Here is a 19,947-nt window from a genome sequence, read left to right as displayed (position 1 = left end):
GCATATTGAGATGGACATTCATTTTGTTCAGAAAAAGGTAGCTTGTGGTCATGCACACGTCCTTCATGTTTCCTCCATGCATCAGATTGCAGACATCTTCACCAAAGGGCTTCCTCGTATTCTCTTTGATGATTTTTGAATCAGTTTAAGCATTTGTCATTTAAAAGATCATTTCATAAATTAATAACGATTTCTTTTAGATTAACATTTTGAGTCCTACAATTATATATTTTTTAGTAGTTTCTTTGGAGTACACTTTCTCAATTGCTAAGTTCTCAATTGCTAAGTTGCGATTATATTATCACAAATACTTTTTATTTTACCTAATTGTAATTTAATATATACAAAATGCTTTTCCACCTAACTTTTATTTGGAATTAAACTTTACATTTTCTTAGAGTTAAATATTTTTTTATTTCATTCTAAAAAACAATACGCATACAACACTAGTACCCGTGCGACACGGATATTCCACTAATTATTGATATATTTAGTCATAATTATTTTACTGTAATGTTTATACCATAATTAAACAATTGACTGATGTATATTCTATCTCCAATGAAAAAACACAACATTTTATTATCTTACATAAACTTCAAAATCTTAAAGTGGGATAAGGAATCACTAGGAAAAAGTTGCACATCTTCCGTGTATGTTTGTCACATTTCAATTGGTTGGAAACTTCTTTGAGTGAATAGGATAAGAATTCCCCTAATCAGTTGAATTTTTTTTCCAAGTTAGTTTAAATAAGCAATCAAAGTATGGCCCAGTAGAAAAAGACACAACCAATAAGAATTGAATAAGAAACCGCAACGACAAGATCAAGTTTCATCCACAAACATTAGTGTCTGTTTCTTCCTCTTCTTGTCACCACCACCAAGAACAAACAAAACTCAAACATTTCATTCATTCACAATGGAGCTATTACACTTACACGCTTCCGATTTCCCCACTCGCCACCACTTCCTATCCAAAACCACCACCACCACCACCACTCACCAACGCCTCCTCTCCCTCTTCTTCCCCACCCGAACCACCACCCGCCTCACCGCCCTCCGCTGCTCCTCCCCGAAAGCATGCACAGTAGAACTCCCCGGCGGAGAAAAAATGGTCATAAAACTCGTCGGTGCTTTCAACGACTTGACAGAGAGGATGAAGGTGCTGTCCACAAGTTCCTCCGGTCTTCTCTTCAAATCACTGAAACTATCTATTCCCGTTCTTCAAGCTTCCCCTCTTACTCCTGATGGTCGTTCCCCTCTCTCCAAAGCCTTATCCATTGCTGTTCTTCTAGCTGATCTTCAGGTACACTCTTCCTCTTCCTCACTCACTCTTACTTCTATCCATTTGACATGTTTAGATCGTTGAATTTGCATTCATGATTGATTCTAAGAGAACTCGGAGAGAAGTGTCGTAATCGTAATTTCATTGCTGTTTATTGTTTGTTTATAGTAAATGTGATTGCAGATGGATGCAGAAGTTATATCAGCTGGAATACTGAGAGAAGTGTTGGAAGTGCGCGGGTTAAGTCTGCATGAAATTCGGAATCAGATAGGTTCTTCCACGGCGCATTTGGTGCACGAGAGTTTGCGTGTTGACAGCTTTGCGTCTAGAGTAGATATTCTGGATGATGAGAATGCTGCTACTTTGAGAAAGTTTTGTTTAACTTACTATGATATCAGGGCTTTGATTTTGGATTTGGTTTTGAAGCTTGATATGATGAGGCATATTGGTCATCTTCCGAGGTATCAGCAGCAGATACTTTCTTTGCAAGTTATGAAGATATATGCTCCGCTTGCTTATGCTGTGGGAACTAACTACTTATCGCTTGAATTGGAGGATCTTTCGTTTCGGTATTTGTTTCCTTATTCGTATCTTTATGTGGATACGTGGTTAAGAAGTCAGGAGACTGGAGGTATATCGATTATTGACGTATACATGGATAAACTGCTTCAGTCGTTAAAAAATGATACCTTGCTCACGGAATTGGTGGAGGATATCTCGGTTAAAGGTCGATATAAAAGTCGTTACAGCACGATGAAGAAGCTCTTGAAGGATGGGCGAAGGCCAGAAGATGTGAATGACGTGCTTGGGCTACGAGTGGTGTTGAATCCTAAGCCTGGAAGTAATGCATTAGAAGATGGGAAAAGAGCGTGCTATAGAGCTCATGAGATCATTCAATCTATGTGGAAAGAAATCCCTTCTCGGACTAAAGATTATATTGCTAGGCCAAAAGGGAATGGATACGAAAGTTTGCATATGGCGGTGGATGTAAGTGACATTGGGAGGACTAGACCCTTGATGGAAATACAAATAAGAACAACCGAAATGGATAGGTTAGCTGTTGGTGGAGTGGCATCTCATTCGTTATACAAGGCCGGTCTTACGGATCCTGAGGAGGTTAGTGTTGTCTTTTTAAATTACAAATATACATAAACTATGCGCGCCACAGATTTAACTCCTAAAAAAGACAGAAGGGAATTGACATTTATTGTTTTGTTTTCTTGTTAGGCAAAGCGTCTGAAGACGATCATGGTTGCGGCAGCTGAACTGGCTGCTTTGCGCCTTAAAGATTTTCCAAATGCAAATCATAAAGGGGTCGGGTTTGATCAGAGGGATAGAGTATTTCGCCTTCTTGACAAGAATGGAGATGGTAAAATAAGCATTGAGGAACTTACAGAGGTCATAGAGGAGCTTGGTGCACCAGGAGAAGATGCACACGACATGATGCTGCTCCTTGACGCGAACAGTGATGGCTCCCTCAGCTCTGATGAATTCCATATGTTCCAAAAACAGGTGATTTGATGTCTTGTCAAGTTTATCTGATGTTTGATTTTCCCTTTGCTGTTCTACTTCTGAAATTATAGCTACATAATTTCTTAGTGAACCAGTTATCTGATTATAGCTGAATGGATCTCCTGTATCATGAGTTGTAACTCTAGTGGCACCTGGTTTTGTAGGTTGAGATGGTGCGAAGTTTAGAGGATAGAGATGACGAGTACAAGAAAATACTGGATGAGAAGCTTCATATGGCAGATGAAAGTGGTTTAATTCAGGTTTTTAATAAGGAGTTTGGAAACAGGCTTGTGAGCCAGTGATGCATATAATTGAAACAAACAATGAACAAAACATTTGTAAACTCCACTTGTCGTGAGAGATTTGCCTTCCATGGATAACCTCTCTGTCTCCCTCTGTAGACCCTTATCCCCGAGCCTATCCTCAAAGGAAGTGAAAATACTGATTTAGCTAGAGCCATTTGTAAAGAGGTATATTTTCCATGTAAATTATTTGCATAATGAAATTCCATTGATCAAAATATTGTCTCTGATTTGGTTCTATAATTTTGTCAAACTCATTGGTGCCAGAAGGCTACTTAATGCATCTAGTTATATCAAACGTATTCAAAAGCACTCACTGTGTTGAAGTAAAATTTTGCTTGTATTGCAATCATATTAAATAGTCTGAGAGAGCAACCTAACTTTTCTGAGATGCTAGTTGATTATCCAAAGTTTTAGGCTCTCCTTATTTGATAATTAAATTTTGATCCATGTCTTGGATATTCAATAAAGTTTTACATTATCTGGGCTTGAGACCGACTATGCATAGCAAAGCAAACATTGGTAGTTGATGCAAGAAAACATATCCGATTTCAAGATCATTGAAACTTAGCTTTTACATAGAAATGTTCAGTGTTCAACAGTTTAATTGATTGCTATATTCAAAACTGGCGCTAATACGCTATTACTGTATAACATATTACTATCTTTGTTTCTATATATAAGAAGAAGAAAAGTCACAATGACCGGTAAGATCAATGAATGCCACAATTTTGATATTTCATTCCAAAATTTTTCACTTCTGAGCTCACTAGTGCTTTCCTTGGGGAACGCCCAGATTGTTTAATAATTTCTTGCATAACTGCATCACATGAAAAATATTTAGGCTCCAGGGTCTGATTTTTCAGATAACCTTGTGTGTGTGTGTATGAGAGAGAGAAAGAGAGGGTATAAATACCTGTCTATATACAGATGCATCTCCATAACACTTCCTTATTTCTACTACATACAACGATGAACTTATTTCAAAAACCTGTTATAGTTGAAGAGGTAAAGTTAGTTTCTTAGTATGTGCAGACTATGCAGATATTTAGTCGCAAACATCAATTACATCGACTACCTCTATTGTCACCGAGAGGCTGCCAGGGGTTTTATGCTCCTTATTTTCTTGTATCACTTTTATCTGAAATGTTAATTTAATTATTGGTCAAACTAGACTAACATGACTTTACATACAGGTTTGAAGCAAATAGATAGAAAAAGCTTTTCTAAACATCAACAGTAATACTAACTTTGCCGTTTTTCTTTTGAACTCTAAATTCCGTTTCTACCATAGAATCTTCAATCTTTTTCATCAGATCTTTGTCTGAAAGGTTAGTTGTAAACCTTATCTTCCTCTCGGATACATCCTGTAACTCAAACCACATAGTACGGGAAAAAATGAGTGAGTTTTTCTCAGGAAGTGGCGGAAAATTGTGCTCAAAATATATAACAATGCAAATTTCCTGCTAAGTAACTTCAATTCTCACCTCGTTCTCAAAAAGTCCAGACAGGTCTAGGCTTGAAGACATCCCTATCAACTGAAATGCATTGATACGGATTGGAGATTCTGAACTCCTTTTTTCTTCTTCATGTGTCTGTGACCAAGAGAATAAGGCAAAGTTGACACTCGAAAGAAGTTGAATTTCAGATACAGTGCATGTTTGGAAAGTTTGAAGAAATCACAATAACATTGTGTTTTTGTTGAGTTTTCAAAGTATAATTTTGGTCAAAATCACGGTAGCACACCTCGATTCTGCCAAATTTACTGTCATGGACACGCAATTATTAGTTCAAATGTATACCAATTCATTGACAGAAAAGGCTTGATTGTCAACGTATACATCCTCATCCTCGTCCTCAGGATCCGCTTGATTATATCCTTCCTTGAACCACAAGTCTTCTTTGATCCCCGCCATTGTTATTCTGGTTTCAGGGTTGGGATCAAGAATCCTCTTTATAATATTTTGGGCACCAGATGATAACCATTTCGGTATCTGACAATCTCCTTTTGAAACCTGTTAAATTAAGAACAAATCTCATAAACTACTATGATAGGCCTAGTAGCTATCTATAACGAGAATTCACAACATCTGAATAATACCTTCTGATAGAGAACTGCGAGATTTCTATCATCAAAAGGTAGGTATCCTGTTAGAACTACATACAAGATAACACCACATGACCATACATCAGATGATGCACCATTATATCCCCTATTAGCAAGAATCTCTGGCGCAACATAGTTTGGACTTCCACATGTTGTATGCAACAACCCATCTTCCTAAATTTTTTCATACAGTTAACATCACATAATCGAATAACAAAAATTTTATAGACGAACCCGTTATTTTATCTCTCAAAGTATATCTCACCGCAAATTGTTGGGGTAAAGCACTAAGGCCAAAATCAGTTATCTTTAGATTTCCTTTCGCATCCACAAGTACATTCTCAAGCTACAAAAAGATAACAGCATCACCAAGTAAGTAATGCAATTTCAGCTTCTGTAAACAAGCTCAAATGAATCAATCCAAACAGGTCGAAAGAAAAAACCTTGATATCTCTATGGAAGACACCTTTACTATGGCAGTAACTCACACCATCAATCAACTGCTGAAACAACTTTCTACCTTCAGTTTCATTAAGTTTACCTTTGGAAGCCTATGAATACAGTTAACATCATTAAATGTCATCAACTGAATCATACACACTCATTATTACCATGAAGCAAATGTTACTTACAATTTTGTGAAATAACTCTTGTCCAGTCACATACTCAAGTACCATGCAAATTTTTGTTTTACTAGCCAAGACCTGTGATCATGATCATAATAATATAAAATCAGAAACATCAATTATAATGCAAGTTGATATAGAGAACTTACGCAGACACAAAAAGCACGACATTAACACCAACATATTTATACCGATAATAATTTGAAAAAGATAAGCAATTTACACTAGGGTAAATGTCAATTTCGGACAAGGACACTTTCACGGACACATGTTTTTTTAGAGGGGTCGGTGCTAGTAGAGCAATATTGTTTGATACACTAGTGGTGGGACCAACCTAACATGGTTATGTACTAATTAGTGCATGAAGAGGGCCTAGTAGAGCCATAATATGAATGATTGATTATAATAAAGTGCAGTGCAGTGGAAGCCAGAATTCATAGAAATTATTACATTTGTATTGAAGCACATCAAAATATAGTGGTAAACACGACATCCAAAAACGTACGTTTCAAAGTAAAAGGATTGGTAGCGTGATTTGATTTGATTTGATTTATTATCCTCACGCTGTTTTGTTTCATTATGAGCAAACAAAAATGATTAATTAGTTTCAAGACTCCCACCAAACAGGATGTTCCTAGGTTTGATATGTGACAAAACAACATTTTTTTGACAAAACGTTTATTCAAGCTTAGCTGGATTCTTTGCTTTTGATTTGATCACCCATACTCAATCATATTAAAGTATCATATAATATACTCAAATTTAATGTTACATAATACATTAATTTTTTTAAATAATCATTTTTTTTTAAAAAAAATTCAAACTCGAATAACCACTATTTCAAAGAAAAAATATCAAAGTTATTAATTTTCAAATAAATAAAAATTTGTCACAACGTCTCCTCTTAAAATTTAAGTGCATGCGTCATGCAGTGTGGCATCTCCTATTTAATTTCTATGCATGCAACACAACATCTCTTTTGAAAAGTGATTACTTTGATTTTCTGAAGAGTAATTATTTGAGTTTCTTTTTATTTTAAAAATATGATTATTTGGAAGAAGAAAAACTAATAAACTTCAACAATTATATCAAAGCATATAAAATTGTAAAAAATGTAAATAAATTATAATATAGTGTTTGAGGACTAATCACCGCCCCTGTTATTAATAAGTGGGAATGAGATAATGAGTTGTCTAAACTCATTGGATGATTGTGTAAACCAAAACATTCCTTAGAATAATCAGCAGAATTTGTCAAATGGAAGAACATAATAAATAAATGATTCTGAGGATTAACTTCTTTTTAAATTTTCATTCATTGACATTTTCAGGGTCTTAGCCTGGCTGTTGTTGTCAAATGAGTATAAATTAAATATATAAAACTAGACCAAAAAATAATAATTGAAATAATAATATCAACATGTTATATATATAAAAACAACCTCCATAACCCGTTGTAACAACTTTGGACAAAGATATGTGTAGAATAATACACTATATCATACTATATCTTAATGTGAGAGCACATGGGCATTACCTTTCTTACAAAAATATATTTTTGATATTTTTTATTATATGCCATTTTAAGAAAAATATTTATAACAAGTTATATTTCTTTTTACAATACTAATATAAATTATTGATGTTATTATTATTATTATTTTTAATTATTTTAAATATCTTTTTTAATTGAATATAATATTCAAAAGTTATTTAAACTTTTTCCTTTTGTATGATTATATTTTTTTAATATCCATTAAATGATAAAAACTACTAATTATAAAAAAATGTAGAGAATAACAAAATTATTACCTCATATAATTTAACAACATTGGGATGCCTTAAGAGCTTTAAGGCAGCTATCTCTCTCTTTATCTGCAATTTTCACAACCATTTATCAAATTACATACTTAAACCGAAAAATATGATATGTCAAACCCACCTATTAATTGGATACTTTTAGTCTTATTGTATAAATTGAATAAGACTAGGCAAGTTCATACATCTTTGACCATATTTATGGTATTTTAATTCAACTAATAACTTTATTAATTATAAATAATAAAAGTATTTTTAATCAATAAACTTTAATTTATTATTATAATCAATATCAATATAACTATAATTATCTTTAAAATGCGCAAAAATTCAAATAAGTCATAAGAAGGGAGTATTAGGTTGGACCATCTACCCATTTGCATATTGGGACTTTTAGGTGAGAATCCATCCATTTGACACTTATATGACAACAAAATCCATAGATGACTACTTGGATAACTATTCCAACTCACCTCAAATTTCATGAATAAATCCATTTTAATAATTGGATTAGAGTATAAAATATGAAGATGGATCGGATGATAAATGATAGGACCCTAGTATTATTATGAATCCGTCATTATTTAATTTTGATAATTTAAAATATTAATTATTAAATTAATATTTTAATATTTTAGTTTATATTCTATTATTTTAGATATATATTTGAAATTGTTTTGAATTAATTTGATATTGAAAAAATAATTATATTTATTAAAAAATGATACCATAAAAATTGTTTATGTGAGTCAATTGTAACGGATGGATCGACCAAAAAGTTTGATTTTTATTACACTTTACTCAAAACTCATATAAATAATAGAAAATTATTCTCTTAAAATTACCAATATTTAGTGACTAAAAAATTAATGAAATAAACAAGAACTATTTTACATGAAGCTGTAAAACCAAATCCTTGAATCAATAGTATAATTATATGTAATTAAAAACTAGATGGATTTCTCAATGAACATGAGCTATGAGTCATAAACATTAGTAGATTTTTTATGATGATTAAAATCTTGAAGAGGAAACAGAAAAAGTTCCTTCCAATAAACATGAAAAAAAAAGAGCAGAACGAAAGAGAGAGAAAAATAAAAACATGCATTTGAAACAAACCTGGTTGGTAATATTGAGATCAACGATCTTGTTCTTGTCGATAATCTTAACAGCATAAGGTTGTCCAGAATCAGTGTTCTTAGCAAACTTTACTTTACCGAAATTACCCTCACCAAGAGTCCTACCCAATTCATATTTCCCAACTCTCACTCCTTCATTCTCCAACTTCTTCTTAATCTGCTTCTTTCCAAGGTTCAATATCACCATTTTTTATGTCGTCTTTTTGTAGTGACGGTGAATCCGTGGCTATACTATTCTCTTTTTAATGTGTAACACATGTGACAGTAGAAGAATGGTAGATAAGACGACGGTTAGGAAATTAAATAGCAACAGTTTTCTGATTTGGAAGAAGTGAATTGGAAGAGATGAAATTGATGGAGATTGAAAGAGAATGCTACACCATTCTCTATGCTTCACAGTTTTCAGCCACACTCTTATAAATACTTCCAAAATTCAGTGTCGATTCACCTTTTTATAAATAAATACATAAAATATATTAATATAAATGAACTTATCTGTTTTTAATTATTGTATTTAACATTTGTAATTTATTGATAGTCTAAAAAGATATTAAATTATTAAGTAGTTTAAATAATAAATTCATGTACATTGGAAAATTTTGTTTTTTATTCGTATCATAAAAAGTCTTTAATTTCTTTTTACACCAAATTGTGATTAAAAAATTTGAAAAGGAAAACGTGTGATTTAGGACAAGAAGAAATACTCACACGTCACAATTTACTATTCAACCTATCCTATAGAGTATATATGGTTCCTCATTTCTTGCATTATCAAATACAGGTATTTATAAATATATTAGTCAATCTCTATCATTTATCTAAAAAAAACACAAAAACTAGTGATGCAAGAAAAAAATGAGAATGTTGTTAAATGGATAATTCATTTATTTGAAATTTGAAATAGTCTTTGTTATGGGCCAATCATAGTAATTTCGGTTGACCATTTTAAAAGAGTTGCAATTCTTTCAGAATCTTCTCAACGCATAAGAATTATCTTATTGATGACCACATATGATCTAAACTTCAGATGTATTCAACGATTCTTTGTGATCCATGTTTGACAAATATCAAGTTTGTTATTCTCTCAACTATATATTGAGAATGCGTAAATTCAGGTACTCAATTCCGATTTCAAATTCAAATTCAATTCACTCTTCTCCCTTACATATTGACTAGATCGTTCGAGTGCTAACCTTGCAGGTCAATCCCCCCTCTCCACCGCAACGAAAGCTTAGATCCGTCATTACCTTTGACATTCACTCAATTTTTGGTTCCAATACGGAATAGTGGCTCCGTATATGGAAATCGACTTCTGATTCCTATATTTTTCACGATTTCACATCGGCTACTCGATTCATCAGTTCGAAACCTTGTCAGACCATCAAATCGAGAGCATTCAAAATCGAACACGAAGATTTGGCGCGTTTAATCCAGCCAAGCTGCACTTCAACTCTGATTCTTACACTTCCAAGTAATGATTGAATCCAAAGCTATTTGTTCCGCCGCTGCGCAAGAAGCTTCTGTTGCTGCTGCAACTCAAACAACGAACAATCAACCACCACCACCTCCTCTACAAAATATTGAAAATCTTGAAGCAGGGGATCTATTGCATCCTGATCTTGTTCAAGATCCTCATATAGCTGGATATGTCCAATTGCCTCAAGTTGAACCTTCAATTCCACCTCTAGTTTTACAACCCGAAGCCTTACTTGGCTTCCAACTACTATGAGCAAACCTTGGATTGCAAAACGCTAATGAGTTTCTGGATAACATGTACAACATCATTAAGTAGCATAATTTACAAGCGATAGAAGAAAGGTTGTTTAGCCTTGAAGAGAGCCTCTATAATACTCTCCCATGAGGAAATATCGTTCAAGAGGTTGTATCAAGGATAACTCAAAATGTCATCCCTAAGTCGACCGTGGCGAAGAAAGATGAAGCTACTAAGTCGAAGAATCAGCAGAAGAGCAAGAAGCACCATATATAGTCCTCTCCAAAGTACCGAAGGATATCAAGACTATCCTACTAATCTAAACTTTAGGTGCATCCAACGACTCTCCGGGATCCAAGCCTGACAGATAACAAATTTGTTATTCCCTTTCTACTATATATAGATAAGGCGCTAAATTAGGTACTTAGTTTCAAGTTCATTTTCAATCCACTCTTCTCCTTCACATATTAACTTGAGTGTTGGAGTGTCAACCTTACAGATTCACTCCTTCTCCACCGTACCGAAAATTCAAATATGCTATTACCTCCAATCTTCACCCAATTTTTGATTCCAATATAAAACAATCTTATATGATTTAGATGAAGGAAAAAAACGAGTGTCTTTTATTTAAAGACATGAGTGGCTTAAATCTAAGTCTATATAAAATTAAAATGCGGACCAATATAAAAAACTAAATTCTTTTACAAAATTAAATATATATAAATTTATAAAAGATATTCAAATTAGATTTTCACATTCCTCTTACAACATCGAACCAAAATGCACCAAACTTAATACATATATATTTTAATACTTTTTAATATGAGTTTAATGGTAGGGCACTGTCAGTGTAAAGAAATGTTACACAAACATTCAATCAGAATATTTTAAAGTGCCAAATCTTAAAAGTATTTTAAAATTTACAGTCTGACTTGGCGGGATACGTGATTTTCATTGGTTGACAGTGTAAAAAAAATTTACACTGTCAGTGCACCATCCCTTTTCATATTCTATTAGACCTGTTTGATACACATGTTAGGATTAAGATATATTCCAATTCAAAAATTAAAAACGAGTAGTAAAGTGGTGGAATGAGATCTTGAAACGATGGAGAAAACCTGTAAGGTTGACACTCCAACATTCAAGTCAGCCACTGAGTGAAATGTAGTATGAGAGTAAGAATGAATTGAATACTTGAAATGACACAGTTTTGTCTTTATATAGTTTGGACGGTTAGAACCACTTGCACGTGATTCAACGTCTTGTACGGATGACCGTTCAATTCGATAACAATAAGATATGCAATGAAGAGCGTGGACGTGTGTCCTTGGCAAAGATGAGGGTTCACCTATTCGGTGTGGCTTCTTCTTCAGTGTTTTTTTTTTGCATTCTTCCTTGCCTTGTAGATGACTCCTAATAGCTTCCCCCCTAAGCCCTTGATGGAAGGGAGCATAAGAGTCTTGATGGATGTTGATGTCTTTGTGAAAAGTGCAATAAATTCATTCCTTATGATTAACAATGTTTTGCTCACACGTCTCGACACATGTCTCTATGTTTGACAATAATGATTCTTTATAGTACTAGGGCCTTAGAGAGCTCTTGAACAACACGGGCTGAATAATCTTGATCGTTGGTGACGTGATTCGCACTTTCCAATGCCAAGGATTGCACAATTCATCTTCTTTGGGGAATATATAAGGAATCATGGGGTTATCGTGTTCTTCTTTTCGCTATTTGTGAAACGTTGCAAGCTCTTATCTTTCTTTTGCAATCTTCCTCTATCTCCTTCTGTCGCGGGGAAAAATCGTTGTCTTTTTTTCGGGATGAGACACCTGATGCCTTCTTTGGGCTCGAGTGCTCAAAAAATGATTTTTCTTTTGTACGGACCAAACTTTTTATTGTTTCCAAAAGAGGAAAAGGAAAAAAGTTGCAATAACCTTAAAAGTGGGGGAGAGATCTTGGGTAAGAGGGTTGGTTATACGAAGGGAAGGTATTAGCACCCAACGTATCTATAGTACTCTATAGGTTTCTTTGTTTTGTTTATTCCGTTCTTGTTATGGTGGAGGTTCTTGTGAGAAAGAGGTGGGACCTAAGGTGTTTGTTTGATTATGCTCGCAAAGATCATCGCGATCCTCTGCATACATATCCCCTAGAGGGAATCAGAGCATCTGTAGCTCGGGGTCTACGGGTGCTAAGGTTTGAATGGTTTTTCTTGTTTTATTTTGCTCGCCAAGGATCGACCTTGTGCCTACGTATTCTCAAAGGGATGTTGAGAAAGTCAGAGCAATCGTAGTTCCCACTTATGCTAGTGGAAGCAAAGGATAAGAGACAAATGTCATCTAAATGTTCGATGTATCTAATCTATATCATCACATACATCTGTTTGATTTTGTTTGAAAAATCTTTTCATTATAAGCCCGGGGCCATGCCGCTTATGGTGCTTAGAATGATAAAGATGCTTTTTTTGTTTAACCAGCCTTGTGGCAAAAACTTTCAATGAAGTCAGCCTTGTGACAAAAAGTTTTAATTAATCAGCCAGCCTCGTGGCAAAAGTTTCAATGAAGTCAGCCTTGTGACAAAAACTTTGATTAATCAGCCAGTATGGTGGCAAAACGGTTTGATTGATTAGCCAGCCTTGTGGCAAAAAAGTTTGATTGATTAGCCAGCCTTGTGGCAAAAGAGTTTGATAAATTAATTGTTTGTGATGATATAGAAGAGATACTCCTATCATAGAGATGATAAATGTCTAATCTCCTAGGGTTTTTTTGATTTGGATATTGGGGATGCTTATAAGAAGCCCGTGGGTCCTTGTACGAAGCCCAAGAGGAGGCTATCCGAGGGTCCTTGCATTGTAAGCCCAAGAGGAGGCTATGGGAGGGATAATCCAGGGTCCTTGCATTGTAAGCCCAAGAGGAGGCTATGGGAGGGTCACTCGTTTGTACAAAGCCCAAGGGGAGGCATGGTATAGTTGGTCTGAGCTCTTAGAGCGATTTCACCGGGAAACCATACTCTATGTCCTAACCTAAACTAGTGGAGATTCTTTGCACGAAGCCCAATAGGAGGCTATGGGGAACCTAGTGTTGTACTAAGTTGAACAAGCACACATATCACACATATGAACAAACATGAACAAACATGAACAGGTATGAACAATTATATATATGACAAAGTGTGTGTATATAATGGAGTTTATGAAGGAAATATACCTGTAAGCATGATCCATTTGTATACACGGGGCTCGGGACTCACACTCGGGGAGAGGTCCACTTGAATTTATTCAAAGCTATGTAAACAGGTTTTTACAAGGGCTTGGGACTTATACCTACATGGAGGCCCATGGTATTTTTTGGGAAGATTTAAAGAAAACCTTCATTTTTTATTTGTTATTCAAAGTTAAAAATCAAATTGATCGAGATATGTACAAAAAGGTGTATGTACAATGAAATACCTAATTTCATGTACAGGAATGGGTATGTACAAAAGGGGCTTGGGACTTATACCTACGTGGAGGCCCGTGTTTTATTTACAAAACATGGTTGATTGTTTTTATTTACAGACGCGAGGTTTCGCTTTTGAAAAACTGTTTGAAGATTTGTTTGAAAAGTTTATTCTGTTTGAAGAAAAACTGTACAAAAAGAAAAGAAATGGGACTTACACTCTCTAATATTCGAGAGGCCCCTGTTTTATCTTCATAAAACAGGGTGGATGGTTTTGAAAAAAAGATGTGAGATTTATTGTTTTAAAAAAGTTTTCTGTACAAAGAAAAACTGTAAAAGGAAAAAAAAAGAGTGGGTCTTATACTCTCTAATATTCGAGAGGCCCCACTTCGTTTTGAAAATCAATTGATCAATTAAAAAAGATTTAATCAATAGTTCAAAAGGAAATGGTTTATCGTTTTTGAAAAGAATCGCGATCGCTCGTTTTAAAACGATTTGAATTTGAAAGAAATCAACTTAATTAAGTTTAAAACAAGTTTTAATGCTTAATTAAGACCTAAGTGATTAGGGTTTGATCACAAAATATTTACAAGTGATTAGGTTTGAAAATTAAATGAAAAACAAATATTTAAAGTATTTAAAAACACTTAAAAATATGTCATTTTAAACTTAATTAAAAACACATTAAATAAATCTTTTTTTGTGATTTTTTTTGATATTGTCAAAATAGGTATATTAAATAAGAAGTGTTTAAAAAATGAAGAAAAAATAAGTTGATTTGATTGGTTAAATTAATTGGTGAAGTTGTTAAAGAAAATGAAAGAAAAATAGTTGTAAAAAAAAAGGTTTTGGTCCCTAAGGGTGTTGAACCCACGACCTGGAGGTTGTTTCTCAAAACAAAAGCCAACTGAGCCACGCTTGTGGCTTGTTACATACACGCGTCCATTTAATTATATTAAGAAACGAAAATTTGAATTTTCTGAACAAAAAGCGCGCCAAGAACAACCATCCCCATTTGATTTTGAAAATCTTTGAAACTGGATTGTTTTGATCAAGTGAAGGGTCTAATTCACTCGGTTTTTCACAAGGATCATGATGGTGGTCTTTAATTTCATTTATTTTTACTCTAAGGGGGTCAATTTTGTGATGAACACGAAGAACCCTAAAACTGAAATCCAAAGTGAAAACGTGTATGATCATGATATGATGCAATTGATTGAGGGTTAATGATCCTCATAGGTGCAGAAACAAGATGGTATGCTCATATTTCATTTATGATGCGTGATTCATAGAAATTGAAGTTCAAGTGTTCTTACCTTAAAAACGGCAAAAGTGAGGATCGAATTCTGCAAATGAGGGCTTCCAGATATTGTTTCTTGATCTGAACACCTTCAGTGGACCTTATGGAACATGTTTGGATGCTTGGAACCATCTGAATTCATCTGTGCAAAGCTGTGGTACCCGATCTGCATAACCTTGGAGTGTGAATCGAATTTGAAGATTATGAGGTTACAGATCATATGTGAGTGCTTGGATAGTTCATATGTGATGTATGGATGATGTTAGAAGTGGTAGTTTGGACAGAATTGAGCCTGAACAAAAATTGGCATGATAAGTCTCATGTTATGCATATTTGGAGGTGAGATGATGATTTTGAGTTTTCAGGTGTTTTGGGGTGTATGAGTGATTCAGACACACCATATATGACATTTAGAAGTTGTGGGAAGCATCACTTTGTTCAGAACTTGCAAGGTTTGGAGGTTGAGTTTTCTACCTCACTTTGAAACACATGACTTGTAATTCAAGAAAGAAGAGAGAAAACCTATAATTGTGAGGTTTTGGTGTGATTTGCAATGAAGTTTGGACCTCTATTTATAGGCCAAGGATTCTGAATGAAGAGCTCTTGCAAGTTGATCAAGAATGATGACTTGGCTTAAGAGATAAAATGGCATCTTTTGCATTTAATGCATATGGTTAAAAGTAACTAAACCATGGTTAATTTCCAAGCTTCCTATCCTCTTCCATTCTGATCTTCAAATCAGAAAATATCATTCAATCATTGCTTCTATGCATCATTGCTTGGATCATTGGCCATATAGTATAGAAACTTAGTGAAAATGGCTTGAAATTTCATGCTTAATGACCTATAATGTCAAAATTCAAAACCATAGCTATGCTCCATATTTTTTCATGCTCTTGGACATTTTGGAAAGCCCATGTTACACACTTCAAAACCCTAGTTGAAAGTTTCTTCAAGATCTTTAAGGAAATGGGTGAAAAAGATCCATGAACTTTGAAGAAAATGAAGTTTTAAGTGTAATTTTCAAAAAGTACCAACTTTGAAACACCATATCTCTTAAATGGTTGATCTTATGGAAAAATTTTATATGTGTCAAAGTTGTTTATTGGATCAAAATCTACAACTTTCATGTTGGAAGTTTTTTTCAGTTTGTAGGTGAAATTTTGAGAAATTCCCTTCCAAAGTTTGGAAAAAACCATTGAAAAACACTTAGAAATTTTTCTAAGTATGAAAAGTCAAACTTTTGACTTTTGATTCTTGATTGATTTTCTTGATTTTTCTTGATAAAATGACTTCTCATATCATATATTGATGATTCAAAACTTCAAAAGTCATGGTTGACCAAAATTCCCCAAAAGTCAATGGTGATCTTGTACAGTTGACTTTTTCAGACGAATCGCGTTTCTGGAGATTTCAAATGAAACAGGCTATCCTCACCAAATGAATAGTATGAATGGATTTCATTGAAGCATTTGAGGATATTGAGCCATGGTTTGAGTTGTGGCACCATGTCCTGATTAAAAAGTCAGTTGTTCAGTGAATTAGGTCAAAAACCCTAATTGTCGATCTGATGAAATTGATGACTGTGGATCTTGAATTGAGATACAATTTCCATTGTATATTGTCATAGGGATTATTTGAAGATGATTGAAACCTTTGATTGACTCCCTGGGGATTTTTAGGGTTTCCCAAATGTGATCCCTGATTTCAGTCCCTGATAGTTCAAAAACCCTGATCTGAGGATTTGTCTGATCAATCTTTGTATAGGAGATGTTCTGAGCCAATGGATTAGGTCAAAATGATGTACTTGGGGTTTTGAGGTCATGTCCCAAGTCATTAGGTCAAATTCTGAGCAAAAGTCAGGAGTATGCTATCTTCAGTCAAAACCCTAATTCAGTCGATTCAAAGCTGTTGAGTTTGTTGAAGTGAATCTCTGAGGACCAAATGTTGATTGTTGATGAAGATGATTCATTTGAAATGAAGGGAGAACAAAACCCTAATTGATTGTTACTTGTATTGATGAGTGATTTCCTGATTAAATCCTGCTGAGTCACAAGTAGCAAACACAAGCTATGCAATTTGTTAGAGATGCAAATGATGCATATGCTATGATATGAGGTGGTATCTTAGGTCAAAAATTGGGGTATGACAGATGCCCCTATTTAAGTTTCTTCAACCTGAGATATGAAGATTGAAAATCTTCGTTTTGATAGGGTGGAAGAGACTTAAATATCAGAAGACGCGAATTTTGGACCTAAGATACCAAAATTGCGAATGATGCAAGGATATCTTTACCGAGGGAATATCAAAATTGACTCCGCTGGGGAAAAGAGATTGGGAAGGATGCCTCAATCCGTTTTTAGGAAGAGAGTCCGTTTTCTCGGGAAAGCAAGTGTATGCTTCACCGGGGAATGATAGCTTTGTAAGAAAAGCTTACCTATCGACATTACCGACTATCAGCATGGGGATAGACTTGTTTAATAATGCGAAGGTGAAAGGTATGAAACTGTGTTACCGACTACCAGCCTCGTGATAGACTTGACAAGGTAAAAAGAGTTTCAAAGGTTCGGTTAATATTACCGACTATCAGCCTTGTGATAGACATGTTAAATAATATAACCAGAACAAAAGGTTACCGACTACCAGCTTTGTGATAGTGGTTTTGAAGACATGACCAATTATCAGCCAAGTGATAAAATGATTCTGGAGACTTTGCTAGGGAAATTACTGGTTATTCAGCCTTGTGAACAGTAATAAGACCCTGATTGTCAAATGGTCTTCATGATTGATTTCCTAGAGAGGAATATTGTTTTGAAAGAGACATAAGCTGCTCGGATGATGAGGCTATTGCTTATTGTCTGTTTTTCACGACTCTGTTTGAGGAATCGGAATTTGAATTTCTGGTAAAGACAGGGTTCTAACCAAGAATGAATTGGAAAGAAATAGTCAAACAAGACTTTGTACCCATGAGGAATGAACTCAACTGGGGATTTCCTCCTTTGTTTTGAAAGGAGAAACTAAAGCAACCTTCTTCCACGAGGAATGATCTCAGTGGGGAACTGGAGAAAGAATATGTTCTTTTTGCTTATGGGTGACGACCTACTTGGAGAGATGACACGCCCATACTTGTTTTTTTCTCTTCTTTTTTTTCTTTTTTTTTTCGAGGATAGATATATCCTGAACAAGTGATTTTTTAAAGCAGACATTGAAAAGTTCAAGAATGCATAAATGATGCAAATACGTATGAATGATGAATGTCATGAATGTAGCATGCATGCTGACGAGACTGACATACAAAGAAGTATATACTGGAGAGGGACCGACGTTGCAATACAACCAGATACTTGGCAAATGTTCTTCAACACGGTGTAGATAACACGGGTGATGAATGGTGTTGCATGTTTTAAACTTCTCCGGGGAAGATAAGCATTTTTACTGGGATGGAAGAGCTTCTTCACTGGAGATGGAAAATCTTCGTCACTGGGGATAAAAGACCTTCTTCACTGGGGATAGAAGAGCTTCTTTACCTCGAGGGGTAATTGCTTCAAGAATTCTTTTCTGGGACCAGAATACCGTTGTCTCAACAATTTTCAGGGAGAATCCTTTTGTTCATCCTACGGAGACAACTGCTGATGTTCCTGCCGTTGTTCACAACTCAAAGGAAAGTTTCGCTTTTATTTTGAAAAAGAAAAGTGAAGTAAATTCATTTAAAACTTTTTTCTTTTTTCAAAAGTGAATAACACAATTAAAGCGTCATTTTGAAAGCTGAAAGAAATTAAAGATTGCAAACAAATGGGCACAAGGCTCAAGTTTATTTAATAGGATGGAAATCAGCTAAAGGCGTGATTCCATGGAGTATTTACAAAAGTTGGAAATGGTAATTATGCGGAAAAGGCTACATTGAAAGCAATAACCACTATTCCCTCTAACAACTTTGAGTTCCAACTGTGCTTGTTGCTTCAGATTGGCGATGATTTGATTGAAGATCCTTCGATGAGGTACAGACTCTTCAGGTGACGAAGTACGGACTGATGCAGTTACTTTGTCATAAATCCCTAATTTTTGCCTAGATTGCCCTTTCAGGTTTTCAATCTACCAGGATGATTTTTTTCTGTTTATTGTCTCTAATTTTTGCCTGGACCGCCCTTTCGGGTTTTCAGTCCACCGAGACGCTCGTTTTTGCCTAAGTCGCCCTTTGCGGGTTTTCAACTTACCGAGCTGTTCTTTTTATTTTTTTAATTTTTTTTTAGACAAAGTATTTCTTGACTGCATCAGCATTCACAGGATATGGGAGTTCATCACCATCCATGGTTGCAAGAGTCATGGCGCCGCCAGAAAATGTTCTTTTGACAACATACGGGCCTTCGTAATTAGGAGACCATTTGCCCCTAGAATCTGGTTGAAAAGACAAGATCTTTTTAAGCACGAGGTCACCTTCTCGAAATTCACGAGGTCGAACCTTTTTGTTGAAAGCTTGTTTCATCCTTGCTTGGTATAACTGTCCATGGCATAGAGCAGTCATACGTTTTTCTTCGATTAAGTTCAACTGATCGTATCTGCTTTGACACCATTCAGCCTCTGATAATTTAGTCTCCATGAGGACTCTCATTGATGGGATTTCAACTTCTACGGGGAGCACAGCTTCCATGCCGTATACTAGAGAAAATGGAGTTGCCCCTGTTGAAGTACGCACTGAAGTACGGTACCCATGT

At 34.9% G+C, this 19,947-nt stretch overlaps 2 protein-coding genes across 2 annotated transcripts; one reads left to right on the top strand and one right to left on the bottom strand.

The window, feature by feature from the left end:
* The first annotated feature begins 800 nt into the window (after nt 1-800).
* LOC131630411 (probable GTP diphosphokinase CRSH, chloroplastic) lies at nt 801-3,316 on the top strand. The gene is made up of 4 exons (XM_058901191.1): nt 801-1,305; nt 1,468-2,400; nt 2,512-2,796; nt 2,961-3,316. Exons 1-4 carry the CDS (start codon nt 919-921, stop codon nt 3,096-3,098), a joined length of 1,743 nt encoding a protein of 580 aa, XP_058757174.1. The 5' UTR covers nt 801-918; the 3' UTR covers nt 3,099-3,316.
* Nucleotides 3,317-3,624: 308 nt separating this feature from the next.
* On the bottom strand, nt 3,625-9,201 carry LOC131630418 (CBL-interacting serine/threonine-protein kinase 1-like). Its single transcript, XM_058901200.1, has 12 exons — nt 8,768-9,201; nt 7,643-7,705; nt 5,838-5,909; nt 5,649-5,756; nt 5,471-5,551; nt 5,200-5,379; nt 4,901-5,113; nt 4,586-4,693; nt 4,349-4,465; nt 4,177-4,239; nt 4,015-4,089; nt 3,625-3,918 (listed from the first exon to the last, which is right to left on the bottom strand). The coding sequence occupies exons 1-12, from the start codon at nt 8,972-8,974 to the stop codon at nt 3,868-3,870; spliced, it is 1,338 nt and encodes a 445-aa protein (XP_058757183.1). The 5' UTR covers nt 8,975-9,201; the 3' UTR covers nt 3,625-3,867.
* Nucleotides 9,202-19,947: the final 10,746 nt, after the last annotated feature.

This window comes from Vicia villosa, linkage group LG1, assembly GCF_029867415.1.
Source record: "Vicia villosa cultivar HV-30 ecotype Madison, WI linkage group LG1, Vvil1.0, whole genome shotgun sequence".
Classification (NCBI taxonomy): domain Eukaryota; kingdom Viridiplantae; phylum Streptophyta; class Magnoliopsida; order Fabales; family Fabaceae; genus Vicia; species Vicia villosa.
The sequence above is the reverse complement of the archived record's forward strand: the minus strand, read 5'-3'. Positions and strand labels throughout refer to the sequence as shown.

Excerpts from the sequence above, each read along its gene's own strand:
- LOC131630411 (XM_058901191.1), top strand. The coding sequence starts at position 919 with ATGGAGCTATTACACTTACACGCTTCCGATTTCCCCACTCGCCACCAC. Across the intron at positions 2,401-2,511 it reads GTCTTACGGATCCTGAGGAG|GCAAAGCGTCTGAAGACGAT; the intron begins GTTAGTGTTGTC and ends TTTTCTTGTTAG. Across the intron at positions 2,797-2,960 it reads TCCATATGTTCCAAAAACAG|GTTGAGATGGTGCGAAGTTT; the intron begins GTGATTTGATGT and ends CTGGTTTTGTAG.
- LOC131630418 (XM_058901200.1), bottom strand. The coding sequence starts at position 8,974 with ATGGTGATATTGAACCTTGGAAAGAAGCAGATTAAGAAGAAGTTGGAG. Across the intron at positions 5,380-5,470 it reads CTTTACCCCAACAATTTGCG|GAAGATGGGTTGTTGCATAC; the intron begins GTGAGATATACT and ends GAAAAAATTTAG. Across the intron at positions 4,240-4,348 it reads TTCAAAAGAAAAACGGCAAA|ATAAAAGTGATACAAGAAAA; the intron begins GTTAGTATTACT and ends TTAACATTTCAG.